Source organism: Protopterus annectens, chromosome 3.part0, assembly GCF_019279795.1.
Source record: "Protopterus annectens isolate FY-2018-M chromosome 3.part0, PAN1.0, whole genome shotgun sequence".
Lineage (NCBI taxonomy): Eukaryota > Metazoa > Chordata > Ceratodontiformes > Protopteridae > Protopterus > Protopterus annectens.
In genome coordinates, this window is record NC_056731.1 from 1522909423 (window position 1) to 1522936256 (window position 26834).

General features: G+C 37.7%; 1 protein-coding gene across 1 annotated transcript in view; it reads left to right on the forward strand.

The window, feature by feature from the left end:
- SMCHD1 (structural maintenance of chromosomes flexible hinge domain containing 1) overlaps positions 1-26834 on the forward strand; it is a 3546415-nt gene that overhangs the window by 1783283 nt on the left and 1736298 nt on the right. The window contains exon 24 of the mRNA XM_044065561.1: positions 13016-13150. Within this exon, the coding sequence (XP_043921496.1) occupies positions 13016-13150 (135 nt within the window). The remainder of the gene's footprint in view (positions 1-13015; positions 13151-26834) is intronic.

Consider the following 26834-nt stretch of genomic DNA (forward strand, 5'->3'; position numbering starts at 1 on the left):
TTAATCTTGTCTCAAAATGTCCTTGCCACCAGATTAGGTCAACCTCTTGAGTCTTGGAAATAATACAAAAAAAGATTACAGCTGTCTTCCTGCATATCACATGATTCCTTCTAATCCCATTAATCACACCTACTTTTTTTCTCATATCATGGATCAAATGCTTCCTTAAGTACTATTAGAACTTTTCCCACTAAAGCAAATAGAAGAAAGATTATATTGAGGAATATTTCTTGTGTCAAAGAAAGAGGGATCCTGGAGACTTGTGTTGGATCTTTCCCTTCTAACCATGTATGTATCAAGATTCCAATATTTAAAAAAAAACTGTTTACAGTCTCTGTTACCTCTCATTCCTCATTTGATTTTTCTAGTGACTCTAGATTTAAAAAATGCTTGTCATCACATTCACTTTCATAAAAAGTTCAGACAATTAAGATTTTTGTGTGTCTGGTTCTTATTTTCATTTTTCTCTGTCACCTGGGTTGTCAGCATCTCCAGCACTGTTTACAAAGTGTCTAACTTCAAAAATACCTTATTGCAGGTTACAGGGAATGCATATTTTTCCTTTTTTACACAATTGCCTTATTTTTGCAGACTCTTTCTTGGTTGTCAATAATCTTCTTCACAACCTGTTTTTTCAGTTTATTCTAGAAAAATCACACATTCCATCTGACAGGATAGTGTTTCTGTGTTGTTTCCTTGATACAGCCCCCATGATGACCTTCCTTCTTCAGGACGGGGTAGTGCCTGATTAGGAACAATATCTGGTGTTTTCCCTCCAGAATCACACAACAGCCAGAGACTATATTAGGCTATTAGGATATATAATGTCTATAATTCTCATGCTTCCTCTAGACAGGCTACATGTGAGAGACATTCTGTGGTTTCTCAAATGATTCTGGACTCAACAGCAGGACCCCGCCATTTTTCAAATTTAAATGCCAAGTTTGTCAAGAGAGAGCTGCAGTGGTGGATGAATCTGTTATCCCTCGACACAGATTCTCCATCCCCTTCACCCCTATCCAGTCTGTAACCAACGATGCATCAGGGAGCTGTTTCCAAGGGGGTAAAATGCAAGTTTTTTTAGGACTGTTAGGAGAAAGGAAAGCACATAAACCTCAAGGAAATGATGGCATTGATGAATACACTCAAAACCATGAACCATCTGTGGGTTCCAGAGCTTCTGTTAATCATTACAGACAACTCCACGGTGATGTGATACATAAACAAGGGGGATCCAGATCCTACCTCCTTTGTAAATTATCAGCGCTAGCTTGGTAACTTGCTGTGCAGCCACTCTGTCTCTACAAAGTACTTCCATTCCATCAGAGTATAATTTTGTGACAGGCAAGCTAGCTGGACAAGGATAGAACCCCCCCCCCAAACACACAAGTAGCACTTGCGTAATAGTGTTTTCCAGGAGATAATCCATCTGTGTGGAACTCAAGTAGATCTGTTTGCCACCATTCAGAACAGACAGTTACGGAAGTTCATCATTCTCTCTAATGCAGTAACCTTTGGCTTTTGGGGTTGCATCCTGGACAAGATGCAACATCTGTCCAGTTTTGAAAAAAATTTAGTTGCTCCTTTCCATATCTACACTTTAACTGCTGATTGTCTAGTGCCTTGGAGGGAAATCAGCAGTCAGAGTGCAGACAGCTTCAGTACGTTCTTGTTGCATCAAGGAAAAGCAGCTCTGAGGCTTCACAGTACTAGCAGTTGGCTACAGGCTTCACAAATCCCCATTTGGGAACCTTTCCCACAAAAGTACTGCCTTTTTAAATATTTTTTAATGTATTTTTATTATCTGAAGCATACTGGCAATTGTATTAATATCAAGTGAGCCTTATCAGAAGGTATTGTTTAGAACTGGGCTTATTGAATATTAGGGCTGTTTTTGTAATAAGAATGTACATCTTTTGAGAACTGCAGTGAAAGAAAAGATTAGGATTTACTTCAAATGCGTATTTTAACAACTTAACTACATTATTTTACTTGCTACGATATCTTCCTTGAAGGTGTTATATTTAAGCATTGGAAAGTGTATTTCAGGGCTAGAAATGTATTTTGTTTATTGCTTGTGTACACTTCTTGACAACTTACCTTCATTTCTTTTTTTCTCTCCGTGCACTTTCTGTGAAAGGGACACAGAATTCTGACAATGTTTGGTGTACTGCTTGTGCTTTCATTTTTGAATTTTGAGCATGTGTGTGTGCTGCTTAACACTTGCCTGTTAGTTACATTATGACCAACCTTTCCCAGCAGCGCTTACCAGCAATAAGTCCTCAGTTGCAGAATGGGTTCTTACACTGGTCCTGCTTTTTATTCTTCCTTTGTATGTATATATATATATATATATGTATACATACACATACATATATATATACACACACACACACACACACACACACACACACACACACACACACACACACACACACACACACACACACACGAGTCTTTGCCTACACCGTGGGCTCAGACAGTGCCTCGGCTACTAGTGGGTAATTTTGCAATAGCCGTTTGTTGTTCCTCAGACCACTCACTGGTTTCTGTGGGTTCCGCTGGTGTAGTGCATTCTGCCACCATGGACAAGGGGTTAGCCACATCTTCTGTGGCTGTTCCATTGTCCAGTCCAGATTTCTGTAGGTCTGGGAGTTTATCTAGGAGGTTCTTCACAGAGTGGAGGGGGAGAGAGACCTCTTGCCTTAAGTACCATCTCTGTCTGTTTCTTTCCAGGGTAGTGTCCTTTGAAAAAAGAAAGAAAAAGTTAGACATTGCTCATCTGAAGACATTTGTCTGTTTGTTAGAATTATTATTTTACTTGCCAAGGGTTTATTCTAGACTTTCCATCCTGGAGAGCAGAAATCCATATAGTCCTGAGGAAAATAAATCAAGAAGTTTCTGACAAAGACAGGACTTTTTCCTTGTATGATTCTCAAGCCCAAGACTCTGATTCAGAGGAATGTTTGTCCTCTCCAACTCCATTACATGAGTTTTCTGTGACTAGTTCCAGGATGAATGATGTATACTTTTTGTGGGAACAACTTCATGTTATCCCTAAACTGAGGTGATGTTATGATGTGCTGCAAGTGGATTTACCACATGCTCCACCCATTCCATCTTATTATCCTGATTGTGGAGAATTTATTAAATGTGGGATGCAGTAACCCTATCTATTTTCAGACCGCAAAAAATGCAGAACAGTTTTTAATACCAATCCTTCCCCTGCAAATAAGTAGGTATGGTATTCTACAGCTTTCATAAGAGAATTTCCTTCTACTAGTTTATTCTGTCAGGTTTTGAAAGCTTGTGGGATTGTTCTGCCATGTTTCCTTGAAGTTAGTTCCTGTCTGAATCTTAAAATCTGTTACCTGTCTCATCTCAGGTATCTGAACATGATTCAAAGAGTTTTTATGATTGTGCACTGTGTCTAGGGCCACTATTACTGTTCTGAGAAGATATGCCTGGGTACATACTCAAAAACGTTTCTCAAGAGGTAAAGTCTGAGATTTTAAACTGTTCTTTAGACAGCGGGAATTTATTTGGCCTTGCTGCTGTTGAGGTTCTCAAGCTTTTTGATAGCAGAGGGAAATTAATTCAGGGAATTAGTAAGATTGTTCAAGCCCCGTATTATAAATCTTATAAACCTTCTGCTTTTTGTAAAAGGCAAAATAATCAATCCCTGACATCTGGTAAACTGGGAACAAAAAAGAAAAAACAGGAAAACCGTCAAGCCACGTTTATTAAATTAGATTAAACGCTTTCATCCTAGTACAATGGACTTCCTCAAAATAGCGACTACCATCACAGCAATTCCTTATATAGTACTAAAACACTGAATTATTAAATTAATCAATAAAACAATTGAAAAAAACATTCCCTAATCCATCACTTAACACATCCTTACTTCCTAGAACAGCTAATGACCTGCTTGCACTAAATATGAATGTCAGAAGCATAACCAATAAAGTTCATGACCTTCACGCTAATCCTTCCCTACATTCCCCTGACATAGTATTGTTAACTGAAACATGGCTTAAACCTGTCATTTCCAATAGTGAAATCCTAGCACCTGGCTATGATATCCTACGTAATGATCAAATGGCTAAAAAAGGAGATGGTGTAGCTATACTGTTTAAAAAGCTACTAAATGTAGAAAAGCTGGACATGCACACATCCATATTAGGCAATGAAGAAACTGTAATAGCAAAACTAAAAATTAACCCCAGAAAAAGTATCTACATAATTGATTGGTACATACCAACTCGCAACAGCATACCCACCCTGGAGACCCTACTTGACTGGGCCTCAGAGTTCCTCCAACATGATACATTTATTTTGGGGGACTTCAACATTGACTGGATAACTTGTAATTCAAGCTCTCCCACCAATTTCATCAACCTCCATGGATTTTCTCAGCTTATCTAATCTCCCACTAGAATTGAAAAAAACATCAAGACAGTCCGTACTCAACTGGATCCTGACAAACAGACCCACTGTCATCTGTCAGTCAGGATGCCTCACTGATAGTATAAGTGATCACTTACCTGCATTTGTAATAAGACATTGCACATAAGAAAAGCCCACCAACTATCAGGTAATTAGAAACAAGAAAAACTTCAACCCATCATGCTTTATTAATGCGCTAAAACAATGTACCTGGACTACTCTCAAGAATCTTAACCTTGGTAAAGCTGTTCAACTCAATCTTTCTAGAGATCTTATACTCCCAAGCTCCTACTATTTATTTATTGTCATTTGTTAACCAGGTTGGTCCAACTGAGCCAAAGGGCCATTTTCAGTGGAGACCCGAGGAGAAAAGCTCCAGTTACAATTGCAGTCTTTCAAGAAAAACATTTACATAAATGGTATACAGCAAGAATTAATACAACAAAAGACTTTAGTAAAATCAAACCGTTTTGTTAAAGACAAATATTTCCATCACAACTGGTATACCACATGAAATTAATACAATAAAAAAGTTAATAAAATCAGTTTTGTACAAGTTTGTGCGTGAATGCATATAGAAATATATGTATACATACATAAACATATGTGTGTATGTATATATATATATATATATATATATATATATATATATATATATATACACACACACACACACACACAAGTATATATATATATATATATATATATATATATATATATATATACACACACACACACACACACACACACACACACATATATATATATATATATACATACATATATACATACATATATATATATATATATATATATATATATATATATATATATATATATATATACACAGTAACAGCAAATTAATCTGGATGTCAAAAAGATTGACAAAAGTTGGGTGTTATGTTGTAGAATTAGCACTAGGGAGAGGAGAGAGAAATAACGAGAGTATGAATGTTTAATTTAGGAAGATGGTAAGTCGAATTAGGTAGGAGCTGTGGATGGACAGGATCAGGTGTTTTGTAGGTAGTGTTTAAGTTCCCGTTTGAATTGGGCCTTGTTGGGGATACTTATATGATGAGGAAGGGAGTGCCAGGAGTGAGCTACTGAGTATTTGTATAGTGACTTACCAACATTTTTTGTAGGTTTATAGATGTCCAGGAGATGTTTGCCAGATGTACAAAGCTGACATTGGGGGTTGTATTGTGATACAATATTAGCGAGAGAGAGGGGCAGGAAGTGGTGTTATAAAGAACTGAGTGGATTATATGCAGTTGTGAAAAGGGCAGTTGTTTTGGAAATTCAGGCCATTGCAAAAACTTAAGGGCAAGGCAATGGTTGGTTTTATAGGGCAGACTGGAGGCAAATTTAGCTTTTTTATTGTAGGTTTGCTCTAGTTTGCTGAGAAGGGATGACTGAAGGTTAGTAAAGACTGGGGCTGCATACAGAAGACTGGGTAAGAGGAGAGACATGGCTAGAGAGGGTTTGGAGGTGGGAGAAAAAACTTATGATTGCGGTACAGAAGGCCAAGTTTTTGGTGGTGTTTTTTTATACGTTGATTGATATGTATATCAAATTTTAGTTTGTCGTCGATGGTGACACCAAGTAATTTAGTATTAATAGTATTAATATTAATTTAGTAATTACTAGAACTATTAGAGTCAAGTCCAGCTATGCTCCCTGGATGAGCAAGGAGACTAGATCCTGCCTGAAATCCGGAGATAAAGCCTGGGATCACTGGCACACAAAACTGGATCCCATACAGATAAACAGGCATACCTGGAACTCCATAACAAGTCAAAGAAATGTATAAAAATAGACAAAATTACCTACTACCACAATATGCAAACTAAATATCAAAATAACCCCCAAAAATTATGGACAGCAATTAGTACCTCACTCAGTGTTCCCATAGTCTTCAACAAATTCTTCACTGAGTCCATACTGGCCCTTGCTAACTCTCAAAACTGTTCATCCTCCAACCCACCACCAAACTACCATGCAACAAACAATGGCTTTAGCTTCTATCCTGTCTTTACTAACACTATTAAGAAACTAAAACCCACCACCCTAGCCGCTGATAAACTTCCAGCTGAATCTATGAAAGTAGCCGCTGATGCTACTGCATTACCTTGTCTCCATACTTATTAACCATTCAGTATCTGAAAATCTTGTCCCTAAGATTTGGAACATTTCTCACATTATTCCACTCCACAAAGGGGGTAATTCTAAAGAGTTAACCAACTGTTGGCTTATAGCAATACTATCACCTCTGTCCAAAATACTGGAGAGATGTATGCATTCAGAACTCGTGGACTACCTCGCCACCAATAACCTCCTTACAGACACTCAACATGCCTTCAGGCCCTATCACAGCACCACAACAGCCTTTATGTCTTTCACTCATACAGTAAACAACCATAAAAATAATGGCAACTATGTCTCTGCTGTCTTTCTTGACCTCTCTAAGGCATTTGATATGGTTAACCACAACAAACTTATCAGTATCCTCTCAGAACTGAATTTCAGTAAACCTACCATAACCTGGCTTCAAAGCTATTTAACAGGTAGACAGCAAGCAGTACAGTGGAGGCAAGAACTCTCCTTTTTACTACCAGTAACACTGAGTGTTCCTCAGGGCTCCATCTTTGGTCCTTTACTTTTCTCTGTCTTCTTATCAACTTCCATACCTCTATTTTAGATGCCTCAGTCATCCAATATGCTAATGACTCAACACTAATCTTTTCCTCTCCCTCTCTCCAGGAACTGCAGTTACTAACACAAACCTCTCTCTTTTCTGTAGAAGAATGGCTTACCAACTCTCAACTAATACTCAAACCCAGTAAAAGCAAACTTTTCATATTCCACCCTACTAATGTATCCCCATTTACTATCATTTCTAATAACAAAACGACTATCTCTCCTGTCACTCGCATCAAACTTCTAGGAGTAGAGATAGACTGCAGTATGAAATTTGACATCCGCATTTCACTCACCATAAAGAAAGTACATAAAAAAACTGGGGACACTATATAAAAATAACAATCCCTCACAAACAACACCAGGACTAAAATAGCACAAATGCATCTCATATCTTCACTTCTGTACACCTCCTCTATCCTCACCAATCTTACAAAGACTGATTTAACTAAACTTGATGCCTGCTATAACAAAATTCACCACCAGTAGCCAACATCAAACACACCACTGCTCGGCCCTTAAACAGCTCAGCTGGTTTGAACTTCCTATCTTCTCCTTTACAACCAACTTTTACTAACCTGTAAGATTCTGTACTACCTTGATAAAACCCCTGCAATACAAAATCTAGTACATTCCTATTCCAGTACTAGGGTCCTGCGCTCCAACAATAAAGCTCTACTTCGTCACTAAAACCAACAACTCTACAGGAGCCTCCGTCTATTCAAATTGTATAGCAAAAAAATGGAGCACCTTGCCCACTAATATAACAGCCACATCATCTGTGGCTCAGTTTAAAAAATCACTAAAAACACATACAAGCAAACTGGATCTGCGACTGTTACTCCCCAGGTTAGTCTATTTCCAACTCCTCCTGCTCACCCATGATTAACCCTCCTCCCTTTTTCTCTGACTATTGACTTCATTCTGTCTGGCAAATCTGTTTTCTCATACTTCTCTCCTACTCTCATCAGGCAACACCTCTCCTAAGTATAGGGACTTGTGTATACCTATATTGTTACATTACCATATCATATGGAATGTTATTTTGGATAGTACAGATTAAAGAGTTTAATTGATTTTGATTGACATATAGTCTTAACTGTTATCGTAGTTTAGCCTTGATTTAAATATATAGTGTTATTCTGTACTTATGAAACTGTACTTGTTAGTCTATGTTTTAAGTGGACCTTACTTTTAGCTGATGTACAGTCTTGTCTTATTATCCTAGTTTTCCTGTGCATAAAATTGTATAGTGCTTTTCATTTGCCATGTAATTGTACTTGTTAATCTATGTTTTATGTGGAGTTTTTCTCACCGGGCCTCTGCTGAAAAAGGATTTTTGTTCAGTTGGACTTTTCCGGTAACCAAATGTAAAATAAATAAAATAGTTTTATTGATTAATTGAATATTTGATTGTGTTTTAGTACTATATAAGGAATTGCTGTGATGGCAGTCGCTATTCTGAAGAAGTCCATTGTACTAGGATGAAAGCGCTTAATCTAATTTAATAAACGTGACTTGACAATTTTCCCGGTTCTTCTTTTTTGTTTTTATTAGTTTGTGTTAGTGTGGCATTTTGGGTAAACTGGGAACAAAAAAGAGATGGCAGGAGGAGAACAATAAAAATGGGTATCTTTAAAAAAGGGACAAGACTGCACCTTCAGAATGACTGTCAGCATTCTTCATCCAACTCTCTTCCTGTCTTAAAATCTCTAATTTGTATAGTATACTGGCTGGCAGTCTTTCCCTTTGGTAACACGTTATTGCAGACTCATGGGTACTAGTACTGGTTCAGTACAATTGTCACATAGCTTCTTTCGGGGAATTCCTCCCTACCCCCCCCCCAAACCAAGCAGAGTTTTTTTCCTTAGGTTCAACACTTGGTTACTGTAGGAGTCATGCCACCACTGCCTTTTGACCAAGTAGAGGAAGGTTTTCATTTCACAATGTTTCCGGTTTCAAAAAACATGCATTCCTTGGGACCAGTTCTAGAGCTTTCCTTTTTCATTAAGCTTGTGAAAGTACCAAAATTAAAAATGTTGACTCTTCAGAGTCTGTTACCAGTTATTCCCCTTATAATCTTTATTGTAGCATTAGAGATGCTTATCACATGCCTAGACTTCTGAAAAAAATTCAGCTTCTGTGTCTAGGTCTTATTATCTCCACATTACTCTTTGAGTTATCTACAGCTCCTAGGGTGCTTACAATTCACATTTTTTTCTTATTTAGATGACTTGTTGATCTTTGCAGAGTCTTTTGCCAGATGGCAAGAATTTTAAACATGAGTTTCTTCGTTCCTTATCAGTCTGAGCTTCCAGGCAAATATTCAACAATCCTCCTTTATTCCATTGCACATGATTGTGCTTTTAGACTGCCTTCTTTATATGTCTCTTCTTAGGCATCAGCAGCACAAGAAATGGTGAATTTGTATTTGGAAGCTTTTCTTATCTTTTCCAATCTGTCTGAGACATCACCCAGAAAATATTTCAAGATTGTAAGGTTCAAGGCATCTGTGAATCTCATTATTCCTCTTAATTGGTTATAGAAAAATTCAGTGGTTTAATTAAAAAATGTGCCCCCATAATTACTTTGAATAGGATTAAATATGCCATAAACACAATCAGCTCTGTCAGTGGGATGTGGTATAATTCCAGCCATGTTACTGAACATTAAAAGAGAATAGACTCCAGTATTACATAAAATTTTGAATAGACTGTTACAAAGTGAAACTGTTCCAAAGTCATGGAAGCAATTTCATGTTACCCCTATTCATAAAAATGACAAAAAGGATGACATTAAAAATTACAGACCATTAAGTCTATTTATAGAACTCCTAGGAATGACTTTGTAATAAGATACCTATAATAGACATTGATCTACCTTTGATAAATCCATGCTGATCAATATTGACTAATTTAATACGTTTTTGCGATCAGATTTATAATAGCCTTACACCTAGGCTTGACCCCTGGAGTCATATATTTATCTTGTCAAAGCTTCTGATTGTCTTGTCTTACACTTTCTGTAATCAATAAATGCCTAATTAAACCTGAGGTAAATTGTTACATTAGGTGGAGTATTTCATGGCTGTCCAGTGTACTCAGTCTGATTATTTGCCAGTCAGACTAGCTGTCGTACAGAGGCCTTTTCCTATACCTTTTAATGTTGTTTCTCAAAAAATTCCAAGGAATAAGAACTTTTCAGAGCATAAATATGCCAACAGTTGTGAAATCGGATTTATTATATGAAATAATATTGACTACCTAAGTAGTTATGTGAAATCAGTGTGGGATTGGGCAGATTTGATTAGATTAAAGTTCAATCTAGAAAAAAATTAACATTGTGTATTTTTGTAAACACTTAATGGATGCATCGGTACCACTTAAAGAGGTTAGGCAATATAAAGACCTGGGTATTACAATCGCAGTAGATATATCTTTTGGTACTCATGTTTATTTTACATTTGTTGACCGGGAGAAATCCAAATGAGCTACAGAATAGCCCTTTTTCAGTGGAGGCCCGGGGAGAAAAGCTCCAGGAACATTATACATTACAAACAATTACAGGTATAATAACATTTGTTTTAGCTGATATTTACAAACATTATACGAGTTTTGCATTTTTATACGTAATATTTAGTAATGCAGACTATATATGAAAATAGAATAAAAATAGCCATAACAGTCTTAAAGTATTAGTATTATGAAGGCGATGGTTGTTTTTATGAGGTGATTGGGAGGATGTAGGAAGGGTAGTGGTTAATGCGGAGTCATATATATTGTTAGCCAGAATGAGACAGGGTGGCTTTGGAGGAAGAGATGGTTAGGAGGAATAGATGTTGGTGCAGAAGTAGATTGAGCAATGTTTGGGGTATTTGTTAGTGTATGGATGTCTACAGTTTATGGTGGGTCTAGTATTAGTATTAAAACAGTGAAACAAATGAATTTCTTGTTAAAAATCTCTCTGAAAAGGACAAAGTTTGTCTCATTATTTAAAGCTTATAATAGATTTTATATTGGAATGTAACATATTTTGTGTATAAACAGAAGTACAATTCAAAACTTTTGAATGGATGCAAAGAAAATTTGCAAAAAGAATTATATCAGTTAAAGATTTGGATTATATGAGCAGGTGTAAATGTCTAAATCTTTATATAGTTCATTATAGGTATATGTGTAGGAGAGTAATACTTGTGTATAAAATATTTCACAATTTTATATTAAAAAATGTTATTTGATATGGAAATATTTATATGCAATAAAACATGCAAACACAAAAATACGAAGTTTTGCATACAGGCATGTAAAACAAAACTGCATTATTCAAATATAAATCATAAAATGGCGATACAGTGGAATAAAATCCCAGCAAATATACAACATCCCGCAAGTATAGAACCTTTTAAAAGAAATTAAGGTACATGATCCTAGTATTAAGTGATTAGTGTTACTGGATGGTCAATTGGCCTGAGCAGTGTTACAAACTCATGAACCTATGAATTCACTAAGCACTATAAAATCGATTCCTTTTCCAGAAGCCAGAACATGATTTGCTCGGTCTGTTCTCCAGTTATTTCTAGACACTGCTCTTGCTTCCTCCCTTTTTGTATAAGCTGTGGCAGTCGTCCCATATAGTATTATGTTACTGCAACAGTGATCTAATGATGAAAAGCACAGTTGTGTAAGTAACAGTAAAAAAGTTCAGAGACTATTTGCTTTTATGTATTATGTTGTCTTTTTTAAGAGTTAATTGGCTTGTTAAACATGTGATTAGATCTGCATATAAGCTGCTTTTGCAGCTTTAGTTCTTTTCAATATCTGATGAAGTAGTATCTTTAGCTGTGAAAGTGCTCATTTCATATTGGAAAAAACTTTTATTATTTTATGAAAGCAGGCTGGTTTCGTCTCTACACAATTTTCTGCTTTAAAATAACAGTAGTCATTTGAATAGATCATTGTTGCTATACTAACACCTTCCCTCCATCCCCCCTTTTTATTTGCATTTTAACACTGACTGGGATGGAGTCCCAGTCATATTTGCCCCCTTGTTTCTTGTTTATGTTGACATTATTTCATATTCCTGGACATGACTTATGTTTAGGCTTCAGACTCACTTTTTAAGACTAGAAAGGTCTGCGATTTTGACACCCATATGTTTTTTTTTTGTCAGCATGCTTTTGCGGACATACAGTGCACAAGGAAAACTTCTGCACAGCCGATATCCTTGCCAGATATGTCCCATAAAGCTTTATGCTACAGAAACCATTGAACTGCAAACTGCAGTCGCGGCAAGTTTACTTAGACAACTGTACTATCTCCTCCTTTATGAATGTTCTACCAGTCACATCACCAAGATAAAGAGTTGCTTGTAAATTGCTTTGCTGAAGATTGTAAAGTATTTTTCAGTATGCTTTCCTTTGTTATATTTCTGTATGCCTTCCTTTGTTATTATGCCTATATTTCTTAAAAAGCAGATGCTCTGTAAGGCTTGTGTTCTGGTTATCGAAATGCACAGAATGTCATTGTTTGGTGTGTAGTACCTTTGTTGAACAGAAATGTCATTGTCTAAATTGAATTGAGGCATTCATACATATATGGATAGCTGTCTGACAGCTATGGATGTTATAGTTGTATTTTTTAATCTGTGCATTGCTTCCAGTCACCCATCAGTGCCAAGTATAAAATTACTACTAAATGTGGTACTGAAAGGTTTTCTGTTGCTCAAACAGTAAATAAACAATTGTTTATTTTTCTAGTTAGCATGAATAAATAGAATTTGATAGTACTTTTCCTTTTGAGCAGACAGCCTATGAAAACATCATTTAAAGCTAAACTAAATATTAATTTGTTTTCCTTGTTTTACTCCCCAGTTTGTAGGTGTTTCAAATCTGCCCATTTATACTGTGGATTGCAGCAATACTGGGACAGGTGTTTTAACTGGTCCAGTTATCCATGTGCAGAATATAAAAAAAGACCATACATTTAAAGCAAAAATTGAAATACCGGTAAGTAAAAAAAAAAATCACAGTTTAAAACCCATGTGTCTAATACAAGCATTTTTTTTCAGTAGTTAAACACTTGAACAAGACAGACCATACCTATCAAAATATATGCCTTCAAGTATATGCTTACAAAGTTATGAAAGATATATACATAAACTTAACTATGTAGAATTTATAAACATCAGTGCTTGTCATGAGTTTTGTGACCAGTAATCAAAAAGATAAATGTGTAGGCAAGTCTAGATGTTGCTGAAATTATTACACTTTCTTTTTCTGAGTACATAATAGAATGTTACATTTTCTTCATGGTCATCATACAGCAGTTTTGGCTCTGAATTACTGCCATCACTTGCTGGCAATTGTAGTTTGTCTCATTGAAACAGGTTTGGTTGCATTTTGAAGACTGAACTGGGAAATAATTTAGATTTTTTTAAGGAAAACTCCACCCTAGAACTAAAAAATTTTTTTTCTTTTCACATTGTCTTTGTTTGCAGACCTATTTAACACTTCAAAATCACTCTAAGTGCTTTATTTGTAATTTTAGCCTGTTTTCCGCAACATGGCTACCAATGGGGCTTGATGTATCAATGGGATCTTGTTCTTCCTCAACCCTTTCTCTTTCCCATAGTAATTTGTATGACTCATGTCAGACATAATGAAGTATCTGTGAATTCCCATGCCATTGACATATAATGGGATTTGTATGAGTCACTGTCATCTTCTGTACCATCTGCTTCTTTTCTGTCTGTAATCACCCTCATTTATGTTTGACTCGAGGCTTGTTTTACACTATACTTAGAAGTTATCCAGCTGCAGCCAAAAAAGTAGTTAAATTGCAGGCCTTTGTTTGGGGTTCTCTTTTGTAGTCCCAGGAATTGACCGCCCCCCCTCTCCCCACACTACTGCAGAGGTGTTAAAACTGTCAGTGCACTGAGAGACCCTTGCAGAATCAAGTACAGTTGACAGCTCATAATGGAAAGGAAGGGACTTATAAAATAAATCTCTTCCCTTCTGCCTGCAGTAGGAAGATATATTTATTTATTTAAATAGTAGTGTATAACTATTTAAATAAATAAATAGTAGATATGTTTATTTGTGTGCAAGTAGCAGAAACAGCTTGATTATTTTTTTTATTAGTAGTAACAGTTGATTTACTCTGTACTATATCTACCTATCTATCCTGTTGTTCGAGCCTTGTATCCTTTTAAAAAGCTATGTCTGCAGGTATTCCAGTTATTGTCTGTGTCTGGACAAATACATACCAAAGGGGGGCATTGTGTTCAATGACTGGCTTAATGAGAGTTAAGTAAAAGGGTCAGTGACAGCCATAGATCTGGATACAATCCCTTTATTTATAAGCTGTGCAGTATAGAAGGACTTTGTTACAGCAATGGACACATGTTGGTCAGAAGTTAAGTCACTGTGTCCATAAGTTCCCAAGTCCCGAACAACTATATCAACTCTTATGGATGTATTGTCTGTGCAGTAGTTCCCTGGGATAGATGACTTCCCAAATGTTACTGTAATGTATTTGGAATTTAGTTTCAGTCCATGATGTTAGCACCATTTATTTGTTTGGGTCAAACCTTCCTACAGGATGGGGACTTCTAAGATGGCTGTACATTGAGTAACAGCCTAATTATGACTCTCCTAGTTTGAAAACAGAACTCAGCTAAGAAGGCTAGTGGACCTAGATGTATGTATAAATTTCAGTAACTGCATTGCCTGGATGCCAAGGAAAAAAAAAGAAATGTAAAGGACCTGGAGGAAAATTAGCTACAAAAGGTGAGAAAGAAACACAGACTGGGAGGAGTACTGCAGTTGTTTAGCAAGAAGCAGTAAAAGTTCCGGACATGACTTCCAGTAACCTAGAGGAGAGTGCAAAGCAGCTGCACACAGATCTGGTTAAAATAAATTAAACATCGACGGAATGTATCAACACAAACAAAAAGTTGAAAAAATGGGGAAAAAAGCTTTAAACAGATATTACTATAAGGTGACAGAACTGCAAAACTGAGAGGTTGAAATGAGGAAAAGTGTGGCTGAATATGACACTGGACAAGAAGAGATGTTTCAAAAAATAAGAGTTGGAGGATAGAGTAGGTAGAGAAAACCCGAGATTTTATGCTGTACCAGAGAAGTTGGAAGGAACAAACTGCATTAATTTTATGAAAGCACAAATAAGCAACTGGACTGGTATTCCACAATGGGGAATGTTAATTGAAAGAGCACATTGTGTGTTTGCTCCAAATCTGGTTACTAGAAAACAACCTAGACCATTAAAAGTAAGGATGCAGTGTTATCTGCAGAAGGAGTTGATTTTGACAAAACTGCTGTAGAAAGATAAAGTGCTAAAAGTGGGAGACAGTAGGGTGTGTTTGGAGAATGTTTACTCAGTGTACACCAGGCAGAAGAGGAGTAAATATTCCATTATTTAGGGAAGGTTGAAAAGCGGGCATGAGATTCAGACTGCTGTACCTAGCCATCTTCAAAGTGTTTTTCCCCGGAGGGACAAAATTATTTTTTTGATGAAGTGTACATGCTAATGATGAAATATGAAAGGTTGTCCAACAAGGGGTGAGCTGTGAATCAAAAGAAGGTTCTCCTTCATGTTCTTCTACTGATAAGGACTACAGATAGACTGAGCCCGTGAAATCTTTTCCACTGTTTCAGTTGTCTGAGAGAAAGAAGAAAACATAAGAATCAACTAGAAAACTCAAGAATGTATTGGAATGAAACAGGAATTGGGAAATGGAGATGAACATGATTAAAGCTAGTAACTTGGAAATCGACAACTGTGGGATGATAAAGCAATAATTATATTTATGAAACATGACAAAACAAGAAAATCTGAAAATATTGGACTTCCTTGAACTTTGTTAAACTTGTGGAGGACTTTAAAACACATACCCTGCTTTATGTTAATGTTCAGAGAATAAAATAAGTAACCTGGAAATGAGGGGTACAAAGCAATAATTATATTTGTGAAATATCACAGAACAAAAGGATTTGGAAATATTGGATTTTTGTGGACCTTGTTAAACTTGTAGATCATTAATCTGTGGAGAACTACCTTGCAGAGGGGAAGAGAATGGAAAAGATTAACTGTAAGTAAGACAAATTTCTTTTTTCTTCTTCTTAATGGTAATTTTTAAATGTTGCATGACTTTCTTAGCAAGCTGTAAAATAAAATTTTCATAGCTCTTTGTTTTTTTTTATGTAATGAGGATACAAGTATAACTGGGTGCTTTTTGTTGTCCCTTTTTCCTTGTTCAGTTTTAAGAAACGTAGGCACTGCATTGTGAGGAAAAAAGGGAGAGAGGAAAGTTCTGTTTAAGAGAGCAAGACAAAAGAAAAATTAGTGTGCTTTTTCTCATGCTTTCATAGGGAAATGATTGGCTTAACTCTAGGAATTATTCAGTAGCAAGTTTAATACAAAGCATATAAATGAAAAAGAATACTGAATATTATAAGTCTCTTTTCTGGTAAACAAGGTATCCTTGGCAGTTGGTATCTGGTTTGCATGTCACCAGAAGGCAATCTGATAAAGAGAATGGCTTGGAGAAAATGTTTACTGAAAGCATTCAGGTGTTTTCTTAGCAGGGAAAGCTATAAAGATAAGACAAACCAGATCACACTTACTAAAAGTACTGGCTGTATCATATGTCTTAGCATGAATTATCTTTCTTTTTGGGTATCTCTAGCCTGTGGTTGTGGCTATCAGTTTAGAATGTTTTCTTTATTATGTACGTAGCTTTGTGTGTTATTACTAAGCAGGTTTTAGGGGGGTATTTGGGGGGGTGTTTTTGTTTGAGGGTTTTCAGTAAAACAAAAAAATCTACAAGATGTGACACAGGCTCAAATGGAGATGACAAGAAATGGTTTGTATGAACAATTAACTTGCCAAATGATGCATGCATGTAACACAACAGGTGGAACCGGACATATAACAAAAAAGCTGTTATATATAAATGGTGGGAATAATAATCCCTCAAGAATATGATTCATTTTATAATGTCCTTAAATACTCATGTTCTCACAAGTAAATAAAAAAGAAAGAGTACTGAACTATATTAAAAGTGTAGAGTGCAAATAGCTATGCTTCAGGAGATGCACTTGGAAAGAACTGAACGTGTGAATTTGACAAAGAAAGGTTTTCAGGATGGTTATTCAGCAGAATACCTGGGGCAAAGGAAGAGAGGAGTACTTATATTAATTGCAAGAGGAGCTCCAATAATAATAGAAAATGTAAAATATAATAATGGCAAATTTGTAGTAGTAAGGGGCTACTGACAAGGGTGAAGGGTTACACTGGCCTCTATTTACATTCCATCGAAAACTGCTATAATGGAGCTTAAGAAAATTCCTGGAGAAATGGTCAGCGTTCAGCAAGGAATATTACTTATAGGTGGGGACTGGAATTTGATTTGCAACAATGATGTGTCTAGGGGGGCCCAGGAAGATAGAACAAAGGAGGGTGAATTTTAAAGAAATGTATGAAAATATCTGGCATGGAAGATGTGTTCAGAGTGAATTTACATATTATTCCCCAAGATACAAAAGCTGGGCTAGGCTTGACAAAATTTACATCTCACAGGAACATGTGCATTTAATAGAAGGTCTTGATATGCACCCAATAACTATTTCAGATCATGAGCCAGTATAATAACTAAAATAAGAACACAGGGTGATGAAATGAAAGAGACATGGGTGCTTTCTCCTCTATTTGTTGAAAAGAGAGGAATTTAAGGAATGGACAGTGGAAACTATTCAGGCAATGTCAGAGAAAATATAAATTTCTTCTAAACGTGTAGCAAGGACTGGGATAAAATTAAAGTGGAATTTAAAAACAGGTTGCAAGTAAAGGAAAGGGAAATATGATTAAGAAATAACAAGAATTACTTAGAGGGACTAACAAAGTGTTAAAATATTGCACGATAGGGGGAATCTCGCAGAACAGAAAGAGGAGCAACTGCTGAAGTGCTAAATGGAAAATAAGGTATTACCTCTATAATATGCATGAGTTTAAAAAGACTGCTGTTAAGCAACTGTTTTTTTGATAACTCTAGAGTGCAAAAACTTTTAGCACAAAGAATCGGGCAACAGAAAGTAGAAAAGGCTGTCAGCATGCTTAGGGAGTCTATAAACAAGGAAGATAACTAGAGATCCTGCTGAAGTATTAGAAATATTTTGGAAATTCTACAAAATTCTGTATAAAGCAAAGAAATATGGAAATCAAGAAAAGGTACAAATGGAAATGTTTACGGAAGAATTAAATATGCTAGGCTTAGATTTTGAAGAGGCTCAATTACTAACAGGATCGGAGGAGATAAGTCAAAAATGGTGATATATAAACATTCTACAAAGTCTTCGGGAGTAGATGGTATTCCTATGGAAGTCTGGAGAAACTGATAGATCTGGATGGATTTGTTTAACACTTTTGTAAGAGGAAGAGAAGAACCAGCATCCTGGAAGAAAGCACTAGCAACTGTAAAACCTAAAGAGGGTAAAGACCCATTAGATCCAGCTTCATACAGGCCCATTTCAGTAGCAAATCATGACTGTAAAATGTTCATGTCTGTAACAGCTAAATGAATGACAAAAGTAATGCCAGAATTGGTAGATATGGATCAGTGTGTTTTGTTAATGAGATGCAAACATTTGACAACATGGCCAAGAACATTCATGATCCAGAAGGAAGTAGAATGTAAGAAAATACCACTGTTGTTGGTAGGTCTTGATGCAGAGAAAGCATTTGACACAGTAAGCCGGGACTTTTTGAGCAATGGAAGCATTTGCATCCCAGATAAATTATAAAGTTGATTAGGAGGATATATGAGGGATCGGAGGTGAAAATTAAAGTGGGTGGGGTCCTCTCTGATGATCTCTGCTTGAGCAGGGGAACCAGACAGGATTGTCCTCACTCCTCCTTTTTAATTGCATTGCATTTAGAACCATTGGTAAAGAAAATAAGGGACTCAGTAGTTCAAGCATATAATTGGTATGTTAGTCAAGAAAAGCAGACTCTATTTGCAGCTGACATTATTTTATACCTGACAGAACCAGAAAGGGACATTACAGTGCTGTGGAACATATTGAGATGGTTTCACATCTTTTAGGGATACATAATGAAGCAAAGGCATTAGTGGTAACTTATGTTCCTCACGTATGAATTGGCTCAGCAATACCCATACTTATGGGGATATGAGAAAATGAAGTATTTAGGAGTATGGATTAAAAATGATAGTGGTGTGGCAGCTAAGGATATGAGGGAAGAGGGACTAAACAAAATAGAATACAAAAACTAAGGAAATGGAAGCTCTGTTATATGGTCATTGATAGTAAGATACAAGCAGTTAAAATGTTTTTAGTCCCTTTAGTGTTATACACAGGTCAGGCATATTTTTATCAACCAGAGGAAAAGTTGTGGATAGTAATTAATAAAGAGCTGAAGGATTTTATATGGGCGGTAAAGATGGCAAGAGTCAAGTAGGATAAGGTTATTCTTTTAGTAGTACAGGGCGGATTGGGATTACCCAAGCTGAAGGGGTATTTCAGAGCAACACACTTAAAGCTCTTATACATAGCACAAACAGAAAACTACAATTCAAAGTTGGGATGATGATAAAACGGGGGGGGGGGTGCTCAAGTAACAAGGAGAGACTGGGATTTTGGATGCAGACCTGTAAGTTGGAACAATTATAATCAGACAGAATATTGTATTCATAAAGTAGAAAAGGGTATTTTAAGAACTAAGCTAATACAGAAGTGGAGAAAGGAGATTCCGCTGATATGGATAACTGCAATTAGGGATACAGACAATAGGCAAGAGGGGGCATGAATGTACTGGAGAAAATTGACAAAGGAACCAAGGTACTGGGTGCAAATAACTAGAAAGGGAAAGGTAATAGAATGGGAAGATGCCAAGAACTTATTTGGACTGCAGGTTAGAGATTGCCTTCCATACCAAGGATTAATATCAGAGTATAGGCAAAGAGAAAGAAATAGAGGGATCCTAAGCAAAAGGCCAGCAGTGGTAGAGTTTTTATTAGAATGTAGAACAGAAGTTGCCATTAAGAAAGGAATAATTAGTAGAGCATATAAAATATTGCATGGTACTGACAGAACCCACACTGTAGAAGTAGCAGACTCCAAATCTGACTTCAAACCAGTGACAAGTGGAGTACCACAGGGTTCAGTCCTGGCACCTCTCCTGTTTTGTATCTACTTCTCTGAAGTACAGGCTAACACAGAAGGCCTCTGGCTAATGAAGTTCGCAGATGACTGCAAACTAGGAGCCATAGTAGAGTCCCCAAATGATGTGGACATCCTACAGAAGGGCCTCGCTGAGACAGATGCCTGGTGTCAGAGGCATGGCCTCAAGCTCAATGCCAAAAAGTGCATTATCATCCCCTTTGGTAAAACCTCTATACCCATGAACGGCAGTCTACTTAACGCCAAATGTGTGATAAGAGACCTTGGAACCCAGGTGGACAGTAGTCTCTCCTTTGATAATCATATCGCCACAGTAGTCAGGAAATCCTTCTATGTGGCACACCTCATCACAAAAGGGTTCTCATCCAGGAAAAAAGAGGTCATTGTTCCCAATACCTGGCACTCATTAGACCCATTATAGAATACAGCACCCTTGTTGGAATGTACCTCATAAGACATCTGCAGCAGCTGGAAAGGCCACAGAAGTACCTCACAAAGAGGATTACTGGCCTCAAACAGATGCCCTACACTAACAGTCTCAAAAAACTCCAGCTTTACTCTGTAGCATATCACCTACTCCGAGGAGATCTCTGCCTAAGATATAAAGCTATGTTAAACCCAGAGCTGTTGGACATGCTACACCTAAAGAAATCCCAATCCCTCTGAGCTACACACTCTAGAAACCTAAACCTTGTCACCACAATAAACAGGACATGCTGGAGGGATAGACTGTTGTCCCAGAGACTTCCTGTACTCTGGAACAAGCTACCCATGTATATCAAGCAAAGTTCCTCATTAGCACTCTTCAAGAAAAATCTTGATGAGTGGATGGGAAATGGGAAATAAACCCTGGGGATCACTTCTATGGCTCTGCTCGACAGGGGCACAGGAAATTAACTTTCTTGGGTGACGTAAGCCAGGGAACCTTGTTGGCTAGGCTTACTTAGGCCCTTGGGCCAATAGCCTAGTACCTACCTACCTATGTTCCTATGAAAAAGTATAAAAAATAAAAAAAAGTACAGTAAGCTGGCTGCATAAGTGTGCACACCCTTAAACTAATACTTTGTTGAATCACCTTTTGATTTAATTACAGCATTCAGTCTTCTTGGGTACACACTTGCCATCAATTAAAGATACTCTGATTAATCCCAAATAAAGTTCAGCTGTCCTAGTAGGAATTTCCTGACATTTACTCAGTTCCCTGCTACAGCAAATGCCATGGTTCACAGAGAGCTTACAAAGCATCAAAGGGATCTCATTGTTGAAAGGTATTAGTCAGGAGAAGGGTACAAAAAAATTTCCACAGCATTGGATATACCATGGAACACAGTGAAGACAGTCATGAAAAAGTGGAGAAAATACGGGACAACAGTGACGTTGCAAAGAACTGGAAGTCCCTCCAGAATTGATGAAAAGACAAGATGATAATTGGTCAGGGAGGCTGCCAAGAGACCTACAGCAACACTGAAGGAGCTGCAGGAATTTCTGGCAAGTACTGGTTGTATACTACATGTGATAATCTCCCATATTCTCCATATGTCTGGACTAAGGGGAAAGGTTGCAAGACGGAAGCCTTTTCTTACACAGAAAAACATCCAGGCCTGGCTAAAAGTTGCAAACCATCAAGTCTTCCAAAAGCATGTGAGAAAATGTGTTATGGTCTGATGAGACCAAGGTTGAACTTTTTGGCCACAATTCCAAAAGGTGCATTTGGCGCAAAAACAACCCTTTACATCACCAAAAGAACACCATCTCCATGGTAAAGCATGGTGGAGGCAGTATCATGCTTTGTGGTTGCTTTTCTTCAGCTGGAACTGGGGCTTTAATCAAGGTAGAGGGAATTATGAACAGTTCCAAATACCAGTCACTTTTGGCCCAAACCCTTCAGGTGTCTTCTAGAAAACTGAAGATGAGGAGGAATTCCATATTTTAACATGACAATGACCCCAAGCATCCATCCAACTCAACAAAAGAATGGCTTCATCAGAAGAAAATTAAAGTTTTGGGATGGCCCAGCCAGAGCCCAGACCTAAATTCAATAGAAAATCTGTGGAGTGACCTGAAGTGGGCTGTGCACAAGAGATGCCCTTGCAATCTGACAGATTTGGAATGCTTTTGCAAGGAAGAGTGGGCAAATATTGTCAAGTCCAGATGTGCTATGCTGATGGACTCCTACCCAAGAAGACTGAATGCTGTAGTTAAATCAAAAGTTGCTTCAACGAAGTATTAGTTTGAATGTGCACACTTACGCAACCAGCTTATTGTATGTTTTTTTATTTTTTATATTTTTTTCCCCTAACAGATTTGTTTTTCAGTTGAGTTGTACAGGTTATAGGTCACATTACAGGTGGGAAAAGTTTTGAAATGATTTATTGTGGTCTCATTTTTTTATATCACAGATACCTGCCATTTTAATAGGGGTGTGTACACTTTTTATATCCACTGTATTAAAAGTGATATGTAATGTTTGGAACTACAGTTTTGTGTTGGCACGGTTTGTAAGGTGTAATGTTTGCAGCTGAGAATTGTGTCTTTATGGTTTATTTTCATTTATATAAATGTAAGCTTGCCTGTGTCATACGTGAACATTTAATAAAGATGTTTTTTGTTTAAAAGAAAACTTCCTACAGTTTGGCCAAGTCATTTGGAGATTCTGTGACTGCTCCAAGATTGCAGTCATCTGCGAACATAATCAACCAGAGCCCTTCAGTATTGGCTTTTGCTACAGAAAAGAACTTTTTTCAATTGACACCCAGAAGCAGATAATGAAACAATGTAGCAGGGCCTCCTACTTACCATTTTAGGAAGAAACACATTTCTTCATTTTCTTCTGGGAGACTGGTTTCTTAACTCTGGAAGATTATTTATCAACTTCATCTTGAAGTTGGATTGGAGGGCAAGTAGTTAAAGCCCCTTAGACAACAGATTTCACCATGGATGGCCCTATTTCTGTGAGATTGTTATTGCAGACATCTGACAACTGATCTGTTAGTTTTGTGTATTCAAATGCAGGCAGCTGAAAAATGGTCTGTCAAATTTTGGTTCATTCAGTAGTTAATGGAGGCCCCAGATCTAAGTCTTTGGGTTATGCATTCATTTATGGACGTGTACCAAAGTATGTTTGCCGTTTAGTATTGATTTACTACCAGAGGCATGGCTAGCATGAGGCGAAGTGTTGAATGTTTAGGGGGCATAATTACCAGATACTAATCCAGTCTTCAGTGCATTACTAGCACTTGGAAATTAATGCCTGTATTGGCTTTTGGGGTTAGGATTGAAGATTTTTCGTACTCCTGTTTATAGTATAAACTGTAAAAGGCTTCTGCTGTGAATTTAACAAGTCTTTTGCTACAGTTTAAAAGAGATTCTCCCATGTAATTGTTTCAAGTTTGAGAACTTTCTGATTCCTTAGGTAGGATAGGAGCCAGACCTGTTTTTTTTTTGTAATTTATAACTTAAAAAGTTGAAGGGAAACAGGATTGGGGAATGGCAGTAGGTGCTGCTAGAATTATTTACTATGGTTCTGTCTACTACCATCCTAGTTTCTTCTAGCAAGGCTGACTAGATTTGTTCTCCACAAGGCAGTGTGCCTCAGTTTTTCTGGAATCCATTCATGAGTTATGCAACATCCTCCACAGTTCGACTTTCAAATCACGCAACAATTTGAGTCACAACACCCTCAAGAAATGTAGAGCACTGGACCTTCTAAGAAAGAGGACCTGTTTTAATATTCTTTTTAACTGAATATTTCAAAAATCATACAATGCCGGCATCACTCAAAAACACCAAAACATTTTTCTTTTTGTTACCAACCAAATTGTAGCAAACTGCTTCTAACAGAGTAGCTTTATCTGTCAAGAGGCAACAGTCATCCAAGGCATAACCTTCATATCCCAAATATTCGGTACTCTGCAAGACCGACCATCAGATTTGTTTGAAACATTGAAGTGCATTTTCATTCCAAGTTCTTTATGAAGAGCAGCTTTGTTTAAAGTAAGTAGAGCCTTTCTCGTTTTTACGTTATGCTGGGATTTATCTGTGAGGACTATTGGTTATTGCATAACGAAATTCTGGGATAGTGCTGCCTTTAAGTTTCCTTAAACCAGACTAATCCCCTCCCCTTCTAGGTGCACAATAGTCCTTTAGTGTGACACTTACTCACTGGACTGCAGACCAAGAGCAACTGCTGCTGTGTACACCTGAGAAAGGGCCAAAGGTTATAATGACTTCCCCTTTATTTGAGTAAGAGTAGGGAATCTTATACTCTGCTGTGAAACACACCTGGTTTGTCTTATCGCATTGTTTTCCTTGGTGTGCTTTTTATATCCTTCTCCAGTGCCGTTTAGTAAACCCACATTCCTCCTTCCCCTCAGAGAGCTCATAATAATTCTGAATTGTCCATAGCTGTATTGTCCTTGAGCATCTCTCAATACTTCTTTTACACTGTATACTTGCCAAAACATTTGCCTACCTTTATTTCAGCTGTTTAGCTTCTCCATGGAAGCTTATCTAGAGTACCACAGATTGTTTATTTTGTTGAAGTAAGGTTACCTTCATGGGGGCATGGCTCCACTCTGTTCATCCTTGGTACTGTGTGACTGACTTCACTCCCCAATCTTACCCCCTAATTTCCTCCCATTCCTTCTTACACTGCATTTAATCTTGGCTGTCTCCACCTTTTCATTCAATCTGCCAGTCATTACTAGCCTCCTAAATCCTCACCTCGCTCTTTTCAGAAATCACCCATAATTACATCATCGTAACAGACTACTCCTACTAAATTCACTGTTCATTTTAACTCCTTCCACATCACTCTTCTACTGCTGATGCACTTCATAGTTTTCTTAATCGTCTGCCCATTGTAACATGTATACTGTACGTTATCTGCATTCTTAAGTCTAAGGGGATCCAGTATCTGTCTGCTTGGGATGACATGGTCGGCAGACCACGATGCTTTGCCAGAAATGGCCTGCACCTGTCGCCCCCTGGGATTCCGGATACTGGCTAAGGCTCTTGCTGCCCCTATAGTGCCTTTTTTAGGCAAGGTTCAAATGACAAATTCATCACCATAACAGGAACAGGCAAGCAAAAAGTGAGGGTAATGCTACTCAATGCTAGAAGTCTAAATCTCAAAATGCACTCACTCGAGGCACTCATTAAAATGGAGAACATCGATATCTGTGCAGTGACTGAGGCCTGGTTCAAGGCTCCAGAGAGCACCCCTGCACTACCAGGCTATAACTCATACCACACTTTTTGGCCATGTAACCTGAACCGGAACACCAAAGGTGGAGGTGTGTCCATATTCATTAAGGATAGCCACACTTCCAGGCTAGGTGCTCAGCATAATGCATCCGAGGTTATCCAAGTGCAACTAACACTAGGCAAAACTGCAGTCCAAATTGTAGCTTGATACAGATCCCCCACCATGCCCCAGGATTCCCACTTCTCTTTTCATGATGTACTGGAGAATATTAAGGTTTAACCAAACACCCTAATAATGGGCGATTTCAACTACCCCACCATTAACTGGGAAAACTACTCGTGTACCAACTCCTTTATGGAATTCATAAACTCCAATGCCCTGGATCAACTTATCCACACCCCTACAAGGGGCAACAATATCCTAGACCTAGTCATTACTAACATGAGTGACCAGTGTTTCACACCTGAAGTCAACTCCTCGTTGGTCCGATCCGACCATAAGCTAATCACCCTTGATATCCACATCCTGCCCCCTGCCCCCCATTAAGGAAACCATGGTAAAAAATTTCTCCAAAGCCAACTTCATGCTTCTTAAGACAGACGTGCTGAACTTCATGACACCCATGCAGATGGACAATACAGTTACGACTGCTGAATCCTACACAAATGCACTCTATAAACACTTACACGAGGGCATGGATCGTGCTATCCCAAACAGAACCAAGATGCTATCCTCCAAAAAAAGGAAGCCAATCTGGTGGTCCCCTGCCATAAACAAACTGTACAACAGAAGGAAAAAATTGTTGCAAAAGAGAGTAAAATCCCATGAATGGAGGAGCTCCCTGGTCAGCCTCAGTAAGAAGCTGAGATCCCTTATAACGTCCTCCAAAGCTAGCTATGAAAACAAAATCGCCATTGATTCCAAGGACAACCATAAAGCATTCTATAGCTATGTCAAGAATCTCTGTAGCAGCACCCAGGTCTGCTCTGAGTTACAGCGCAACGGCACGAAAATTACAGAACCAACTGGTATTGCCAACATCCTGGCAGATAGGTTCAGTGCTAACTTTACCCCCCCCCCCTCACCCCCTAAAGGGCCCTTATCTATACAGGAAGAATGTAGAGTCCCTATAATCACAACTACGCAGGTAAAAGCTGCACTCTCTAAAGGCAAAAACACAGCATCCATGGGACCGGACAACATCCCGGGCTGCATTTTACACAAACTTCAGAACGAACTGGCTCCCCACCTAAGCACCATGTTCAA